The sequence below is a fragment of the Nipponia nippon genome, unplaced genomic scaffold (genome assembly GCF_047370975.1).
Source record: "Nipponia nippon isolate SJK-2023a ecotype South Korea unplaced genomic scaffold, ASM4737097v1 scaffold_14, whole genome shotgun sequence".
In the NCBI taxonomy this organism is placed as follows: domain Eukaryota; kingdom Metazoa; phylum Chordata; class Aves; order Pelecaniformes; family Threskiornithidae; genus Nipponia; species Nipponia nippon.
Genome location: NW_028262330.1, coordinates 5,281,580 through 5,300,155, shown reverse-complemented (window position 1 = coordinate 5,300,155; position 18,576 = coordinate 5,281,580). Strand labels below are relative to the sequence as shown.

General features: G+C 56.2%; 2 protein-coding genes across 2 annotated transcripts in view; one reads left to right on the top strand and one right to left on the bottom strand.

Moving 5' to 3' along the window:
• The window catches only part of RBFOX3 (RNA binding fox-1 homolog 3), a 190,410-nt gene that overhangs the window by 6,348 nt on the left and 165,486 nt on the right, over positions 1-18,576 (top strand). The gene's annotated exons all lie outside the window — the stretch shown is intronic.
• Positions 189-6,344, bottom strand: ENPP7 (ectonucleotide pyrophosphatase/phosphodiesterase 7). Its single transcript, XM_087750935.1, has 6 exons — positions 6,098-6,344; positions 4,128-4,273; positions 2,639-3,259; positions 1,828-2,041; positions 980-1,095; positions 189-409 (listed from the first exon to the last, which is right to left on the bottom strand). Exons 1-5 carry the CDS (start codon positions 6,342-6,344, stop codon positions 998-1,000), a joined length of 1,326 nt encoding a protein of 441 aa, XP_087607061.1. The 3' UTR covers positions 189-409; positions 980-997.

Below are 18,576 nucleotides of genomic sequence, written 5' to 3'. Positions count from 1 at the left end.
TGTCCACCCTGTGCCAGAGCCCAGCACTACATACAGGAGGCTCCCAGTGCACTCAGAACTTCGATACGCTTTTAATTGCTTTAGATGCTCAACAGGTATTAACTGTCCCCGGTCCGAACTGAGTTGGAGTTGTTCTGTCTCGAGCAGACAGGGAAGTTGGGGTAACCTTGTCAAGGTCAGACTGTACATCAGTGCCACCTCCCACAGCGGTGCATCCCGGCGTGCACCCCAAAGCTTGGGAGAGATACCTCCTCCCCAGGACTCAGTTCTGGAGGAACGTGGATCAGTAATTTGGGGAGGTTTTGGGAACTCTGTACAGTTCTCTGACACCAGGACTGGTTGTCTTCATGAGACATGTCCTTCCTCATCTCTCCACACATTTCTGGTAGAGCTGCCTGGAACTCGGAGGCTGCCAAGACAGGAAAGCACAGCCCTGCTGTTAGTTATTTCATGTATACGCAGCCCGCGGATATCGGCTGGGGGTGCGCCATGCTGGAAGTGCCAGGAAATTAGATTGAGAATTACTTGTCCTGATGGGTCTCCAGGCACATACGCACAGTGAAGGCAAGCATCAAACTTATGTCCTTATTTCTCTTGCAGCCACACACAGAGCCACAAGCAATGAAGCATTCGTGATGCTCACGTAACTGCTGTCCTGCCCAGACCCAGCCGCCCACAGAGGCCGGGGAGCAGAGGGACGGTTAGGCAATGGCAGGCAGGAGGCTGGAGAGATGTCCAGCCCTTCTTTCTAGCCCAGCAAATGCCCTGGGTGTTGTCAATGCTGACCCGGGCAGTAAAAATCCAGTGTCCTTCTGCTTGAGGTGCAAATGGTCTGCTGTGCCCCGCAGGGAGCGGCTGGTGGGCGACACGGGGTTTCACAGATGGATAAAAAACTGAGAGACCAAGAACAAACGGGGCATGTGCCTGCCTGGACAAGAGCACTTCCAGGGGTTTTCCAGGTATCCTTAGAGTCGGTTACCTCTGGTGGTGGTGGGGTTTAGTATATTCCTCCCCAGCATCCCAGAACAAGAGCAATTCCCAGCATCACCGGCAGCTTCTTGGCAGGAGGGCGAGGAGCACTGGAACCTGCAACGCCTAGAGAAGGAGTTCAGCGTTAGCCTGGTGCCCGGCCCCTGCCCAGGTGAGCAGCACCCCGTCGGGTGCTCCCCGCTCTGCCGGCCCCGGCTGATGCTGCGCTGGCCTCAGCGCCCTGCGCATCTCCTGCTGCTGAGTGCTGAGGGCTGTCCGAGGCTTTGCCTTGGGGTCGGGGACGTTTCTACAAATTTAAAGCGAAGCCTTCCCGGTTCCCGGGGGCCGGGGGGCTGCAGGCTGCGCGCTGCGGGGGAGCACAGCGGCTCGGCGTGCGGCCATGGGGCCGGAGCCGATGCCCGGTCCCCGCCGGTGCCCCCGAGCCGCCGGGCGGTGGCGGGAGCGGGGGGGGAGGGGGGGGCGGCGGGCGGCTGCCGCCAGGTGTCGCTGTTCCCGCGGGAATCCCGGTGCTCCCGGTGTTCCCGGTGCTCCCCGTGCTCCCGGTGCCCGCAGGGTTCCCGGTGCTCCCCGTGCTCCCAGTGCCCCCGGTGCTCCCCGTGCTCCCGGTGCCCGCAGGGTTCCCGGTGCTCCCCGTGCTCCCGGTGCCCCTGGTGCTCCCGGTGCCCACAGTGTTCCCGGTGCTCCCGGTGCCCCTGGTGCTCCCGGTGCCCACAATGTTCCCGGTGCTCCCCGTGCTCCCGGTGCCCACAGTGTTCCCGGTGCTCCTGATGCTCCCCGTGGCCCCGGTGCCCACGGTGCTCCCGGTGCCCCCAGTGCCTCCGGTGCCCCCAGACTCACGCAGCATGGGCTTCATGGCCTCCAGGGAGCCGTCGTGGGGCTCAGGGGTGATGCCCAGCAGCTCGCAGAGGAGGGCATAGACATTGACGCTTTCGAAGGGCTCAACCAGCAGCCCCTGCCTGAAGTCCGGTCCCACGGCGCGGAAGATGGTTTTCATGTTCATGGCCTCGTTGTCAAAACCGTGTTCCCCCTTGTTGGCCTGGACCTTGAGTCTCTGAAAGGGAGAGAGGATGTGAGCGCCCAAAGCCTTCAGCCCCCCAAAGCTTGGCCTCGGGGAGGCGGCAGGGACCGAAGCAGCAGCGCTGCTGCGTGCCTCCGCCTCTCCCACATGTGGCTCTCGCGTGCCATGTCCTGCAGCCACAGGGTTTAACAGTCTGTTTGGTTTCTTTGAGTTTTTGAAGTAGATCTAATAATGTTAAACTTTGCAGAAGCTGGAGGGTGCTGCCTAGACACAGCTCTCAAGCAATTACGCTTTGCAGGTTCCCTCCCTAAATGTCAGCGCATCCAAATTTTGTTGTGCTGAGGAGCTTCACCATGGGAAGCTGCCTGCCGGCCTCGGCTTTGGGCCTTCCCTTAATGCCAGGCTAGGAGAGAATCCTGCAACTGACATTCTGTGTTCATGCAAGTCCTGCTCTAAGACTTCTGGACCTTTTATTTTCTGAACAGCAGGAAGGTCTGGGAGAGCTGGAATTTCCATCTGTTTGTAGGGAGACCAATCAACACGCTTTTTATCAAGGGGTGCTATGGAAGGAGAGGAGGCAAGAGGCAGATCCCCAAAAGACAGTAAGATATCTCTGTGCATATGTCTTACCCCGTGGATCACGTATCCCGGATCGCTGTACAACAGGAGCGGGGTGATCCGGGAATGGTTGGCGTAGTGGAATCTCTTTGGAAAGTCTGCTTTCTTGTACACGTGTAACTTTGGGTGGGCATTTTTTAGGACTGAATACACATGCTCTAATTTTCCTTCTTTTGGCACCAGAAGTCCATTTGGTCCGTAATCTAAGAGTTCGAACTGGATGTCTTTGAATGTGAAGTTCTGTACTTCCTTCATGTAAATCTCGTTGGTCTTTATGACAGTCTCCATGCCGTGGTCAGACGTGATGATGAGGTTGAGGTTTGATTCCAGGCCACTTTCCTGGATACGCTGCCTCAAGTAACCGATGGTTCTGTCCACCTGCTTGATCATGTTTTTCCTCTGCGTGGATTCAGGGCCGAACTTGTGTCCTGCTGAGTCCGGCTCACCGAAGTAGAGGGCGATGAAGTCGAGGTTGTTCACCGTGAACCATTTCATGACGGTGTCAATGTTCTCTCTCCAGTTGGTTTCATTGCTGTAGTTGAACAAGGGCGGCTCCACCAACTTCATATTCACTTCTTCCCCTTGATATTTCGCTTTTCCTCCAGGGAAATAGATAGAGCCTGTCTTTAAACCCTGTTAGTGGAGATATTGCATAAAGTCACCTGAACTCGCTCTGCAGCATCTCTCCATCTGTCAGTGCAACCACCTACTAATGCGGTTAGTTCATTCAGCCCCCTAATGTCTACCTCGGCCTCTAATGAGGTTTTCTTGCTCATTGCCAATTAAAAGTGATTAATTGAAGGCACTGCCCTTCCCAGAACTACTGCACGTTGGGTTTCTCACTGCGTTAGTAACACTAGTTATAATTTTGGAAACAGTGACCCATTTGTACCTTGCATGGACGCTCCGGCTCTTGACCATCAAGACATTAAGGTGTGTTTTACTCCCATCATATAAGCACTCACCCTGAAGTCAATGGGGCCAATTTGGCAGGTAAATACAGGCAAAGGTACGTGTCTTGGGCCAGGTCTCAGGTCCTGTCTCAAAGCCAGATTCAAAGCCTACTGGGATCTAGGAAAGCCTCGCTGCGGTCCCCAGTGAAGAGGGGACCAGCCCCTGATGCTGCTGCCCCGCGGCATTGGGTGAGGCTGTGGAAATCAGGTTTATGTCTCGGAGTATGTGAAATTCCTGGGCTCGTGATGCTCCCTAAGGAACTGGCTGAGGTTTCTTTAAACAGGAAAAGGATAACCTGTTTTATTAATGTCTTAATAAAGCTGAAATGCATCTATTATTTTTTGCTATTTTTAATAGAATGATCATAATTATTCCTGCCAGTGTCTGGGGATTTCATTTTTTTGCCAGTCTAATTAGCCTGTCATTTGCAGTGAGGATGTTAGCTCATGGCCACTAGAGATCGTGGCTTGCCTGTAGCTTTTACTACATGATTGCAGGCAGGATCCGTCTGTGCAGGGTCTGTGTGAGAGGAGGCTGCCGCACTTGCCTGTCTCTGAGCGGTGATCCAGATGGGCAGGCTGCCATTGTCCCACCAGCTATCCATGCCTTGCGTGGTGTGGTAGGGCAGCTTCACACCCGTGCTGGTGTTGAACCACATGTTGTGAATCACCCCGTGGTTCTCCAGGTATTTCCCTGTCAGGAGAGATGGAGGAGGCGGGGGTGAGCCAGGCTGGAGGGGGGTCTCGCCCCTGCGCTGGGCAATGGGTCAGCAAGGAGCTTCTGCCTCTCGTCCCCCGACCCAGCTCTCCCTTTGCCTCTGCTTTGCCTCCTTCCTCCCCCTTCCTCGTACAAAGTGGAGTTCCCAGGGCAGGGAATGAGATGCTGGGGGATGCCTGCTCCTCACGCGGGTGGGTTGATCCCAGGGGGGTCTCACCCGGACCCCGAGCCCAGGCACCCGCGCCCCTGGAGCTGCCGGTGCTGCCTGCCCTGCTCCTGCCCGCCTTGGCACAGGCGGGGTTCACCGTTACCCTGCATTTAACTCATCGCTTTGGTGTTTCGCTTTCTCTCTTGTTTACAACCGGTGAGGTCAGCACGCAGCAAAAATTCCCATTAGAAATGAAAGACTTGCACTTTGTACTATTACATTTCATGCTATTTTCATTATTCTGGTCCTGAAGGCTGCACAGTTCCTTCTGCACAATATCCCCATCCTCCCTGGTATTGACAATGCCTCCCTGCCTTTTCTCATCAGCAGATTTCATTAGCATGTTCCACTCTTTTATGCCGAGGTTATTAATGAAAATCTTAAATAAGATTGGCTCCAAAATCGATTCATCAGGAATTCCCCTGTTGCCCTCCCTCCAGCTTGACAATCTCCTCTCAGCATCACCTGCCGTCCTCTTCCCTGTAGCCCGTTACTTCCCCACGTTAGAGCTTTTGTACTAATCTTCATCTTCATCTTAACTAATGATTTCCCGTGCGGCACTGTATCAAATACATTACTGAAGTCCAGAAAGATTAAATTTAGTCCATCTCCCTTGTCTAAAAAATCATTTGTCTTATCAAAGGAGGCTGTTGGGTTGGTCTGGTACTATTTACCTTTGATAAATACAGGTATTTATTATTATTATTATTACCCCTTTCTGCAGCTATTGCCTTGTCTCTCGCTGGCTGGGGAATCTGGATTAGGAGAATATTGTCTGGAATATTATTTTGTATTTGTGCCTTTGTAATTATATTTGTGTTCGCGGTGTTGTAGCATGTGTTGTACTCAAATATGTACACAGATTAGAGGCTATTGATATTTGGCACCTATAGAATATAAATAATGCAGGTATGCTAATAAAAACAAAGGGAGGACACCGTGGTGAGAGACTAATTTGTGCCAGAGCTCAACACTAGTGGCTAAAGTAAATGAAGCCTTAGGCTGGAGGAACTGTACTTTAATCTTTGTTTTGTGACTCCGGTAGATATAGGGAAGTATAAGTAAACTTTAACTACAGCTGTGAGAGCGAACCAGGAGAAGAGGAGACCCCAGACTCCACGAAGAGGGTTGGATGAGCAGAAGTGCCATCGGGAAATCAGGCGGCTGATAGAGACTATAAATCCAGTAACAACCGACAGGCACCCAGCTCGAGCTGCAGATAGCATGCCTTAGGAATAAATATATACAAAAGAGTTGATGTGATGTTATTAAAGCGGAATTTAGGGATGAGCCCTGTTGGGGTGTCCTCTGCGTAATTCCTACCGTGGTCTAGGTGGTGGCTGCATAATTCCTACGACATCTGGTGCTATTTACCTTTGATAAATACAGGTTCAGTTCTATCCCTTTCTGCAACTATTGCCTTGTCTCTCGCTGTTATTTCCAAAATACAGCTATTCTAAAGCTTTGCCTGCTGCTGAGGCTGGATGGCTGCTTGACTTAGTTTCCTTCGCTGATGCCTAAGCCTTGAACTTGCCCTTCCCCAGCCTGCACCCTGTGCTGCTCCGTCGGGCTCGGGGCTGGTGGGGACTCACCGGTCAGCAGCGTGAAGTGGCACGGGCTGGTGATGGTGATAAAGGCGGGAGTCATGTACCGTGCCTTCACCCCCTCCGCAGCCATAGCGTCGAGGTTGGGGGTGTCCACGTCCTGGTCGTAGTTCCACCGAAAGCCATCAAAGGACACCAGGAGGACTTTGTTGCGGCTGGATACCTGCTGCACGGGGATGCATCTTGCTAAAGAGAGAGCAGCAAATACAAACCCCAGTGAAGCGAACATCTTCATGTCCTTGAACGGGAATAGCCTAGACATCCAGAGAGCTCACATTAATACAAGTGGGATGGGACTAAGTTCAGCTTTTATCTAATCTTGCAGTTGCTGATGAGGTGCATGGCCAGCACTTTGTATCAGAATGAGCTTCTTTGGTTTTGGTCTAATTGGAGTAGATTAGCTTAGATTTCCTTCTGGGTCAAACACCAAATCTGCCCCCTCCATCAGTGGCGTCAGGTGCTATTTTAGTACTCACGAATGCGAAGAATTGCTCGTGTAGCAGGAAGCTGCCTTCTGCAGGCCACCCATGCAAAACCTGCCTCCCACCACCCCGTGCCCCAGCCGCCCTCCTGCACCCCGGGCTGGCGCCCTGCAGCCTATTGCTGTTGCATCTGGACCGCAGGGTGCATCGACATCTGTCGACTCTTCCCCTGTGGCCTTTCCACACTCCTGGCTTTTGGTGCCCTTGCTCTTTGGTCAGCAGTTCAGCTTCAAAAGGCAACTCACCCCCCTCCCAGGGCCACTCATCCACCTCGAGAGGGGTGCTCAGAGGCTCAGAAAGGAGCCTGGATTTACCCAAGGTCCTCGAGTGTGGCTTTGTGGAGCTACATGCTGGGGAAGGAGGCTCTTTCCTGGATCCTGGCCATGCCAGCAACCCCCAGAGATGCTCCAGAGGGTGAACCTGGCTCTGAAGCCCCCGTGTCCCATCAGCCCAGCTCCTGCTGCTCGGGCTCTGCTGCTCGCCATGGGTGACCCTCATCCGCTCGTGTGCTGCTGAGCTTCGCTGTATCAGCATCCCATTTGATCAGTATCTGCTGTTTTTATGACTTCTCTGGGGTTTAATCATTGCTGCTGACTCATTTCTCAGCAAAGCTGAGTTTAAGGCTTTTGTAGACTTGTGTAACAGAGGTTGCCTTCGTTCACCAGCGTCCGAACTCTCTTAACCTTTGTGATCTCCCTCTGCTCAGGTTCCAGATTTATTCCTTGGTGCTTTGCTTCCTAATTGCCCAACCATCCCCCTCCCTCCCCGAGCAGAGCCATCTCCACTGGTTTCCCCAGCCCTGCCTGGGGTCATTCCTTGGCATTTCTCCCCCAAGGGTGGGCTGGGCAGATGAGTCTCACGCGCATGCCACGCTTCATCCTTCCTGGCCCATGACGGTCTCTTTGTAGACCTGAGCATCCCCGAGTATTCCCATCTGGACTGCAGGGTACATCGACATCTCAGTCGACTCTTCCCCTGTGCTTGTGTTTGCCAGGTGTGACATGGGATAATCGTGCAAGGACATGCGAGAGATTTGAGCGATCCCACCAGGGACCTCATGGCTGGCACAAGCCAGGAGCGCAGCCTTGGGCGCTTTGTTTGCGGACAGGGGAAACAAGGCCAAGCTGCGGTGGGATGGAGCCCTCTCTCAGCCCTGAGCCAACCCCTCCTGCTGCTAACAGAGGGCATGGGGTGGGTTTTGGTCTGACGGCAGCGCTCGGGGAGATCCCTCTGCACGGAGCAGGGGTCACAGCCTGCTGGGGGAAGAGGCGTGCGGTCTGCTGGGAGCCAGAGCTCTTTGCTGGGCGCCGTGAAGCCGGATGCTGCTGGTGTGACCGGTGCATCTGGGTGCCCTGGGTTTGGCCAGGCTGGAGCAGAGTGGTCGTTCTGCTGGGGTCCCATCTGTCCGTTCCAGTAGCTGCTGTGTGTCTGGAGAGCGGAGAGCACTGGGAGAGGAGCTGCTGGCCGGGCAACCCGCTCTGCCAGCCCTAGCACTGCAGTTCACTCAAGGAACTATTTTGTTATCAGGGTTTGCTGCCCTGGGTCTGATATTGCCCTTTCAGCAAGGACAGGGGGGCCTGCCAGGCACTGAGGGTTTCAAGGACTCCTATGATAAAGATGTTATCACTTACCAAGCTCAGGGAAACACCAAAATATTCAGCATGTTGTTCTGAGGTGCGTGAATAAGTCCCCATGCCATTGCTAACAGCACAAGGGAAGGTCCTGATAAGTTATCGTGTTCATTGGCTCCGCTGGGAAGGAAGAGGCTAGAGAGAAGGAAGCACTGCTCTAATCTTGGAGGAATATTTAATATCAGGAGTGTCTCAGGCACATTTTGATATTCGATATCTGAGGAGCATGAGGCACAGATAAAGAACATCACCTTTGGCCACCCTGCCTGGGGACACTGTCGATCGCCAGTTAAAAAGGCTGATGCAGTTGATCTTGTACCAGCAGCACCCCAGGCGCTTATCCTACGAGCAGATGTGCCCGAGGGGCCGTGGCTGCTCTGGGGCCACCATGTCCCTGCTCAGCACCCTCCGGATCACAGGCCCCTTGCTGACAGCACTGATCCTGCGTCCTTGGAAGCACTCAGGAATATGTGCTATGAGCTATGCTCTGAGGGCACGAGTCGTTAATCCCAACACCTAATTGGGGAAGATGGTCCCTGCACAGGTGTGTTGGGGCCGAGACTGTCCTTCCCACACTTGTGTGCCAATTAACTCAGTGAAGACAGATGAAGGGGCTAGAAAATAGAAATCATGAGCACAGCGAAGTCATCTGCCAGTGGAACAGCCCTGTTTGTCTGAAACATGGCGCTCGGGCGCCCAGCCCATTACCAGCATTTGCAAAAAGTGATGTGCCGAGCTCCCCTTGGGCGAAACCGCAGCTTCCCCGCAGCTTGCGAACGCACACGGGCGGCACTGGGTGGCTGCCGGGGCTCTGTGCTGGGGGAGCAGTTTGGTCAGGCAGGCAGGGGCTGGGCGGTTTTCCTGCTTTATTTTTTGTTTTTAAATGGAAAATCAAATTGCAAATTTCTCAGGGGTACCACTTGAATTTCAGTCAGGAATGCCACGCTTTGTCCTGCATGAGCGGTCACTCGGCTCCACAGGGCACGTGTCCGCGGGGATCCGTTACCGGCATGGCCTGAGCTGCTCCCTGGTGATGGGACTGACGAGCTGGGCGATGCCTGGGCAGGGCTCCACAGGTGAGACTGGCTGGCTGGAGGGAGGAGGGTTGGGGGACACTTTATAAAAGCCCTCCACGCCCCTAAGAGCCCTTTTGGTGCTGCTCTGCCTGAGCACAGAGTGGGGAAGTGCTGGGAAGCGGAAGGATGGTGGAGACCCGGGTCTGAGCCACCTCAGGAGAGGTAGGACGTGGGCGGGCGGCAGCTTCCCCCGGAGAAAGGCTGAGCTGCAGCCTCCTCTGCTCCCCAGGGAGAGCCCCCTCCCGGGTGCTCGCCGGGGTGTCGGATCGCTGTGGGCTGGGAAGGGTGCACTTGGATGCTAAGGTAGAGGATGAGTTGATAGAAAGCAAGTAGGTGTTTTTCTTTTGCTCACTTTCCTGTCCTGCCTGGAGTAGCTCTGCTCTGTAGATCAGTTGTGTCCCAATCATTCAGGCATTGCATATGCAGCCCATTGGGAAGAGGGTGAAGGAAGGGAAAAGGGGAGAGAGAAGGTGGCCAGGAGGGTGAGGAGAGAATTGAACAAAGCAGCTGGAGATGCCCTGGTTTGCTTTTTACACTAAACCTGCCTCCTTCATCAGTTAGGTGCAGCTCAGGCAAGGGGTAAATGCCTGCAGCGCTCCTCTTGGCTCCCAGCACCTGATTGCCCAAGTACCAAGGGCCTAGATAAGCTCATTACTGTCAGTGAACTATCTAATGCCAGGACCTTGTGGTTAAAGATGTAGTGCTGCCCTGGTGAGCAAAACCAGGAGGAGCTCTGCAGCTGAGTAGGTCTGGAGCGACTGTACAGGGAGGTACCTGGGGCTGCTGAGCGTTGGGTGGAGCTGCGGAGTCTGCGGAAGCTGCTGGGGACTGGGTGCACCTGGAAGAGTTGGGTGGAGTTGATGGGTGGGGAGCAGACCCTCTTCTGCTCCCTGTAGGGTGCAGCTGGGTGGCTGAGGGCAGCTCTTGGAGAGGAGGCTGTTCCCAGGCAGAGCAGACGCCCGCTTTTGCTTGCACCCACTGCCATCCAGGGAAAGTCGCTGCTGTCTGTGGGTGGTCAAGCTGCCTTATCCCAGGCATGGCCAAGGAACTGGGATGCAGGTAAAGAAAGTGCTGATAATGGCCTCAAAGTCCAAGAGCAGCAGTGACAGTGTGTTGCAGCCCTGGACTTGGCCTGAGCCCTGAGGCAGATGGAGGGAGGAAGGTGCTCCAGCCAAGCAGCTCCTAAAGGCTGGAAAAGAGGCAAGGAGGCTGGAAACGAGGCTTTGGTTGCTGCAGGGGAGCTCCTGAGGCAAGGCCTGGGTGCCTGTCCCGGGAGGCAGGAGTTGGGGTCTTACCCCTGTGAAACTGCTGCCTTGGTGCTCCTGAGAACCCCAGGGCCGTGGGGAGCCAGCACGGGGGCTGTGGTCTGCGGTGTCACCGCAGGTCTGCCCACGGAGCTGGACCCGGGCTGAAAGAGCGGGGCGGTGGCTGCGGGGATCTCCCAAATTGCACCATTCCCCGAGCCTCTGCAGCGACAGGCTGGGCAGGACCCGGCTGCAGCCGCAGGGCCGTGGCACTCGGCCTTGCACCCACCCGGAGCGGGCACGGAGAGCTGCGGGGGTGGCGGGCTGTTCCCGGGACCCCCATGGAGGGGACCCCCCCCCACCCACGGAGGGGACCCCCCCCGCCAGCACCGCGGCCGGGCGCGGCCGCCAGGTGGCGCTGTTCAGCCGCCGGCGGGGGGCGGGGCGGGGGGGGGCGCGGGGGTCCGGGCGGGCGGGGTCCGCGCTGACCCCACTCGGGACGCAGCGGGGCGGGCGGAGAACCGGGGGAAGGGGGGGTCCCCGGGAGGCTGCAGGGCAACAGCAGCGGGCCCTGCGGTAGCCCGGGGGGGAACTGGCCGGCTGTCCCCATCGGGAGCACCTGCTAAGGGCAGGTGGGTGGTGGGAGAGGAGGTGGGGACCCTCCCCGTGATGTCCCCCCTCCCCGGCTGGGTGTTTGCCTGATTTTCTGTTATCAGCTGGGATGAAAAACGCGCCGCCTGCCCCTTCTAGGAGATGCTGCATTCGCTGCTCGGAGCGGCGCTGAGTGCGGCTGCGTTGGGTCCAGGGGAACACGTAGTGGGGAGGGGGCTGAGCTGGTCCACGGTCAACGCTTGAGTCTGAGAAGGGGCAGGCAGCACAGCGCTGTGCCCCGCTCCCCCCCAGGCCATGCCTGGGTCACAGGGCAGCTGTCCCCATTGGGCTGCAGGGTCTGGGAAGGGGGACAGTGACAGGAGCGTGTCTTGCACAACCCGCCGTGCCCGGATCCAGTGACGTGTGGGGATGGAGCACATCGCCTGTGCTCCAGGAGGGCCAGGAGCAGCCTTCTGGGATCTGGGCTATGATTTCAGTCCCAGTGGGGGAAGGGAGCTCATCCCCGGGAGGGACCTCAGGGGACGGCTGCTTTTCTCCTCTTCACAGGCGCGTATAGGAACTCTGCCTTAAGCACAACCCCAGGCTCTAATGCTCTTGAGACATCGCTACCTGTGTGCCTGGTCCCCGAAGACTCTGCTGCACGGAGATCAGTGCTGCTTCTCTCCGCTGGCTTGGCTCAGAGCAGGCTCTGGCCATCAGCTTTCAGCAAGTGCGGGAAGGGGCGTAGCAGGCGTCAGGGCTGGGGGCAACAGCCTTGGAGGAAAGGTGAAGGGAGCACGGAGCTGGAGTAGCTGGAGTTCAGCGCTGGGGCCGGGCTGCTCGAGGAGCTGGGTGTTTGATGGAGCCCGCGGCAGGAGCCTGGCGGGGTCTCGGCGCCAGGGCTGAGTCAGCTGCAGCGCTGTCAGCGAGACCCAGAGGTTGTGCCCACTCGCTGCCTGGGGCTGTCTGCCTTCCCAAGCGCTAAATTTGCTCATGGGTTGAAAATCAAGACTGTCTCCCAAGGAAGACCCGTGTGCGGTGACTCAGCCCAGCGTCGGCACCACCGGGACGGGCTCCGAGCACGCTGGGTTGGGGGGGCACTAGGGCATCTCTCAAGGTTGGGGCCCGGGCAAGCCCTGACTCAGCAGCAGCTCTGTTTACCTGGGCTGGTGCAACACCTTCTTGGGAGGGTGACCTCTTTGCCATCTCATTTGCACTTCTTCCATGTAGTGGCCCTTGGGGAGCAATCCAGCGCAGCGCTCAAGGTGAGGAGAGGGGCAAAGGGACAAGAGCAGTGAGGAAAAGAGCTCTGCAGCCGGCCCTTCTCCGAGAAGGCAGCTGTGTCAGCCAGGCAGCGTGGATGTGAGCGAGGTTTTGCCTGTCTCTTCTGCTCTGGGTGAGCTTCCCAGAATGCCCATAGCCCCCAGCACCCTCCTGGGCTGGGCCCCACAGCAAGGACCAACACTTGAAGTTCAGTGCAGCCTTTGGGCCACAGGAGAAAGGCCTGTGGCTAAACCCCTGGCTGCTGCTCTCTGCAGCCAAGTGATGTCCCTGGCTGATGATGAGGGGCTCTACTCCCTTCCCTTCCCTGCCCGCAGCGGTCCCATTCCCTCTCACGCCCTTACGGCTGTTGCTGGATACTCATGTCTGGTCCAGAGTCCATGCTGCTTCTTGGGGCTCAGCACCAGGCTTTTCAGCAGGCCATGGCCTGGGCTCCTCTTTCTGCTCCCTGTTGGGGGTCAGAGCCCGAGGAGCGGAGCGGGGTCAGCCCTGTCTCATGGCTGCAGCCTGGCTCTGCTCTCCACCTGGGACCCTTCCTCTGCTGCTCGGTTAAACCCGGTATTGACCGCTCCATCAGAGCCTGGGGCTCTTTCTCAGCTTTCTTAGCTAATGGCTGTGTCTGCCTCCCATTGATCCTCAGCTGCAGAGCTCATTGATTAAGTACATTTCTTATTACACTTAATGGTATTTTACTCCTTTCTGTGCTTTCCTTGTGCCAGATGCTCACCCTGTGCTTCTGCCTGCCAGGGGCAGAATTCCTCTGGTCAGAGAAATGTCCCTCCCTTGCGCTGCCCCTGCTGTCCTCCCCTCGGTCACCACCCCTGCCCTCTCCCTCTGCCCAACTGGCCTTCCTTCTCTTGCTTTCCCTGCCTGCCTCTTCCTTCTGGGCCAGGGCAATCCCTCTGCCTTCCAGTTCTTTGCCTCTTGGTCCCTGCTCCCATCCCCTCCTTGGAGGTCTGGTTTTTCTCCCAAGCAAAGCAACAAGGCAGCCATGATTCTCAATGCTTCAAGAGGGCTGCGAGCCTCCTGGAACAACCTGTCCTGTACCCTGCCTCTGCATGGCTCCTACTGCATCTTGCTAATGCCTCCACTGAGCTGCCAGGGACCTTGCACTAAACTCCTTTCCAACCTGGTGGTACCTCCCTCCCTGCTGCTCACTGCAGCGTCCCTCCAGCTTGCCAGCGCCCACCACGTGCAGGGCTGCCCTGCCCTGCCTTGCTGGAGGGGTCGTATCGCCTTGCTGGAGGATCTTGGCTGCCTGGGGTGCAGCTCTTACAAGGAGTGTTCTGGATGCATCCTACAGACTGCACAGAGCCTCTTGACAGTCAGGGGATGCAGATTTCCCTCGCCATTGCTGCCTGCGCTTGGTACCAAGCAAAGGGGAGGAGATGGGCCAGCACCTCAGCAGGTGTCCACCCGCTTGGGGCAGAACCCTCTCCTTGTAAGATTAGCTCTGACTTTTCTGCAGCAAAAGGGTGTTGTTGGTCCAGCAACGGGAGTGGTCCTGCCCTGCTGCGCTGCCTCTGCCAGCAGCCACCCAGTCAGGGTGAGAGGCACCAGCCAGGGCACGGTGTTTTCCTCTGCTTCCCCATCACAAACACCTTCCCCACGCTCACACTGTATGTTGCCTTGCTCCGTGCCTCACCTCCTTTCAACTCTCCTGCATGCATCATTCAAAAGCCATAACATTATTGGGCATAAAATATTTACTTAACTGAGCTTTTTGCAAATATTCCCCTCCATTATTTTTCCTCCTTTTGGGAGCAGGCACTGCTTCTCCTGTGCTTTCAAATGGCTTCTCTTAAATAATACAACAAGAACATATGAACACCCAGTAGCCTTTTTCTTTCTCTTGAAATACCCGTAAATATAACGGTGTCACCAATCCGTTACAGCTGCACCAGGACCATGGCTCAGGAACACCCAGTAGCACAGGCCCAGCCTGCGTAATCACCTTGCTGCTGGAATAGGGAGAGACAGGGAAGGTGCTTAGGGAGGGAGCATAAATACATGAGAAGATCTGACATGATGCAGAGTATTAATATTAAGAAATGTTCCTTTCAGAAGGGACATCTGAAGTTTTGCAGAGGGAGTGCAGGACTGAGCGCTCCCAGTCTGGTCCCAGCTAGGATGCTGGGCCAACAAAATTTCCTGCAGAAGGGGAATGGCTGGTCCCCGGGAGGCCAGCCTGAGGCACGGGGATGCTGAGGGATGCTTCCCACTGGGCGGCAGGACGGGCAGTCTTCAACAGCTCTTAAAGAACAGGATAAAGCATTTTAGGAGTTTGAGAAAGCCAAAAGGACAGATGTTTTTCTCAGAAGTAGCTGTGCGTGTGTCGGAAGGTGAGCGCCTTCTCCGTGTGTATGAAGGCATCTGACTGCGCATCCACAGCTTTCCCTGCCGTGGACTGCTGCTTGGGTGATGGGTGGCTCTTCCCACGAAGGGTGCCGTGGGAGGGCCTGGCTGTGGGCCGTGCTGTTCCCCATTTGGCGCTGTAGCAGCTCCCACGGGTGGGGTGTGCCGTACCCAGCGTGGGGCTCCTCAGGCGTGGGGTGCACCGTGGCGGGGGGGAGGGTGGTGGTGTCTGGCTCCCTGGGCGTGGGGCCTGCCAGGCCTCACCATGGGGGTCCGACTCCCGGCTGTGGGGTGCGCTGTGCCCAGACGGGGGGTCCGGCTGTGGGGTGGGCGCGGCGTGGGGCGCGCCCCGTCCCCCCGTGGGTCCGGCGGCGGCCGGCGCTGTCCGCGGTGCTGACGGCGGCGGCGCCCGGGGCCGCTGCGCGCTCCCCCGTTACCCCGTATCGATTCCCCCGGTTCTCGGTGCCCAGAGGCATAATCCTCCCTTCTTCCCCTCCACGAAGGAGAGGAGGTCTCGGGGGGTGCAGGCGGAGTGGCCTCCCCCGCCCTGGCAGCCGTCCCTGCCACAAAAGCTTGACAGATCTCTGCAGTTTTGGCCTAATGTTCATGGGATGCTTGGGCTGTTTCTTCTCTCTGGTAAGGTGTAAAGTCACCTCAGAGGAAGGGAAAACTGCAAATGGCAGGAAAAAGCCACACAGAGAACACCACTGCGGTAAGGAGAAAAAAAAAAAAAAATCAAAGGACCCTGTTGCCGTATACATGTGTCATCATTCTCCTCGTGTGATCTGAGCCTCTGGGATCTCACCGCCTGTAAAGAAACAAATAGTTAAACAAAATACATTGGGAGGAGGACTCGGGGATGTACCTGAAGTTGTGTCCCCCACCCAGGAGAGCTGGGCTAGGGAGCTGCGAATTTAATATCCGATCTGCCTGCACCGATCTCGTTTGCTGGCTCTTATCAGTAATAGTTGGGATGGTTTAAATCTAAAGCCGATTGGGCAGGGTTGTGGGAGAATCTTACGGTGTGAGTGGCTGGGTGGCAAAATGGCAGATGAATGTTGCCGAGTCCAAGTAATATAGGTGAGAACGCATCCTTAACTACAAAAACGCAAAGCTGGCCTTTAATTTAATATTTCCTATTTGGGAAAAGAGACCTCGCAGTCGCTGTGGGTATTTCTATGAAAATGTCATCTCAGTGCCCGGTGTCAGTCAAAGCAGGCAAATTGCTTGTTAGTAGTTATTAGGAAAGAGACTGAAAACAAAACAGGCAGCAGCATTATGCCGAGGTATAATACGCTGTGTCGCAGTGCAAATGCTGTGTGCGGTTTTGGTTGCCCAATCACAAAAAGGAGGTAGTTGAACTAGAAAGGTAAAGAAAAGGATGACAAGGCTGATCAAAGGCACAGAACAGCTTCTGTGTGAGAAGAGACTAATAAATTAGGACTCTCTTGGTTAGAAGAGAGACAATAGAGGTGATATAGGATAGAGTTCTATAAATTCAGGAGTGGTATAAAGGTGAGTGATAGGAAATGGATATTCACCATTTCTCATAAATAGGTGGCATCAAATGAAACAATCGGGCAACAGGTTTAAAACATAAATGAAGGAAAGGATTTTCTTTTTTTTCATGCAGTGCTTAATTACGCTGTGGAACTCGGCTCTGCAGGGCGGTTCAGGGACCCACAGCCCCTGGTTCAGAAAGCAATTAGACAAGTTCACGGAAGATGAATGCGTTAGCAGCTATTAAGTGGGGTGATGCAGATGCAACGCCTGGCACGAGGAGTGCTCTGCTCCTGCCAGCCAGGTACAGCGGCTGGGAGAAGCGGCTGCCTGGCAGGTGGCTGCAGCCCGTGGCGTGACGGAGCCTGCAGGCAGGTCCTGGGAGCCTGGGGCAGTGCTTTGCTCTGCTCCCCCACCCATCTGGGACCCCCTTTGCCAGCTGCCAGCCTGGCCTCCCCTTCCTCTCCCAGGGTGGAAGGGTTGGGCACCTGGGCTGGGTATGGCCCCACGGAGGAGCTGGGGGGCAGAGACGGAGCCTGAAGCGGCTCTGACCTGCGCTGCGTAGCCAGGGCCAGGCTACGGGCAGCTCAGTGCATGCAGCCATTGCTGCTCTATCGTTCCCTCTTCCGCAGTAACCTGCTGTGACCACCCCTGGCCCTGCCCGGAGCTTAGCTGGCCATGGCATCAGCTAGCCCCAGCTTGGGATGTGCCTTTGTGTCACCGAGGACCGTTTAAGTGTTTCCCTGTTACAGCCAAGTGAACAGACCTTTCCCTGTAATGCCGGCAAATCCCTGTTGCTGAGGAGCCGTTAATTGATTTCCCTTTTCATCGTGCCTCCCCTGCCCGTGGCTGTGCTGACACCCGCCTGCCCGCGCTCTCGCTGCCTGCGCTCCCAGTCAGCGGCTGCGACAGGCAGATCCTGAAATTATTGATAAACACTCATTGGGGCTGGAGCCTGGTAAATTGCCAGCAACCCCAGCGGATTTCTCTCTTGCCAGCATCATTTTTCTTAATGACAGCATGTTCTGAAGTTTGTCAGGGAGGGGGCAGGGCCTCCTGGTAACTTTTTTTTTGGTTTTATGCATCAGTTGTTTTAAAAGATCCCTGCATGAACAGAGAGGAGAGGTTCGGGAACTGGCGCCTGCAGTTATGTCTCTTGCCTCCAGTTATCCCCACTTACCTCCAGCCTGTCCCCAAAGAGCATTGGGCTGAGCTGAATTCTCCGCTGAGCCTTGCCCAGGCCTGTGTCCCCCCTCGCAGGTCAGCCCCGCTCTGCCGTCCCGCTCAGCACCTTTGCAGGCTCCTGACTTCTTGATCCCAACATGCCAGCTCCCTGTTTTTTCCTCCAAACCCTCTGCTCTCGCAGGCTGTTACCCTGTCTCGTGGCATGCAGACGTGCAAGGATGCCAGGCCGTGGTCTGAGCAGGGAAAGGAGCCAGCGTGGGCACGGCAGCTGGAGCAGGACATCCCTCTTCAGAGCTGGGACAGTCCTCGTCACCAAGGAGCCCGGCTGTCGGAAGGGCTGGCTCTGGCTGGCAGCCGGCCCTCCCCAGAGGGCAAAAATCAACTCCAGCATCTCCCACGACCAGTCCCTACCAGGCCAGTGTAATTTTGCCTGGGCGATGCTCTGTGCCCAGCTTACGCGGTGCATACAAATGCGTGCAGTGCGTTGGGTCTCTAGCTGTTGCTCTTTCTGGAGCTTGGAGCATTTTTCTCTCTGCTAGGTCTGCTAATTAGTGGGAGGTTGTGGATCAGGAACTGAGGGAAATGTCCTTCTGTGGTTCTGGCACTAGAAATAATTGAGCCATTTTTCACCTATGGCCAATCTAATTCTGTCCACATCTTGATTTTTCTCTTAATAGCTTGGGGATACTGTTGGCAGCCATGGGATTCACAGCCATGTCCAAGCTTTTCAGTAATCTCCTGGATTTCGTGCTCTCTTGCTAACTGGTTGTTGGTTTCTTCTTAGTTGTTGCTTAAACTCCTCTGTGGACGGGAAAGGAGCTCATTTTAGCCAGGCTGCATTTGCCTCGGCACCGATATTCCTCAGTCCCTCTCCCAGGGCAGCGGTGCAGGACAGTGCGCCCGGCGTGGCGCCTCTGCAGCATCCGCGCGTCCCCGTGCCATCGCTCAGGTCTGGTTCCTGTCCCTTTCCTGCCCTGCCCCGACTGCAGGCAGCATTCCTGCCTGTGTTTGTCTGGGCAGGGGCTCCTGTCACCCCAGGCTCCCCCGGACCCTCCCCTCGGTGCACGGAGCACGTCCCACAGTGGGAGATGATGGGCAACGGCTCCTCGGGCTACCACGGCG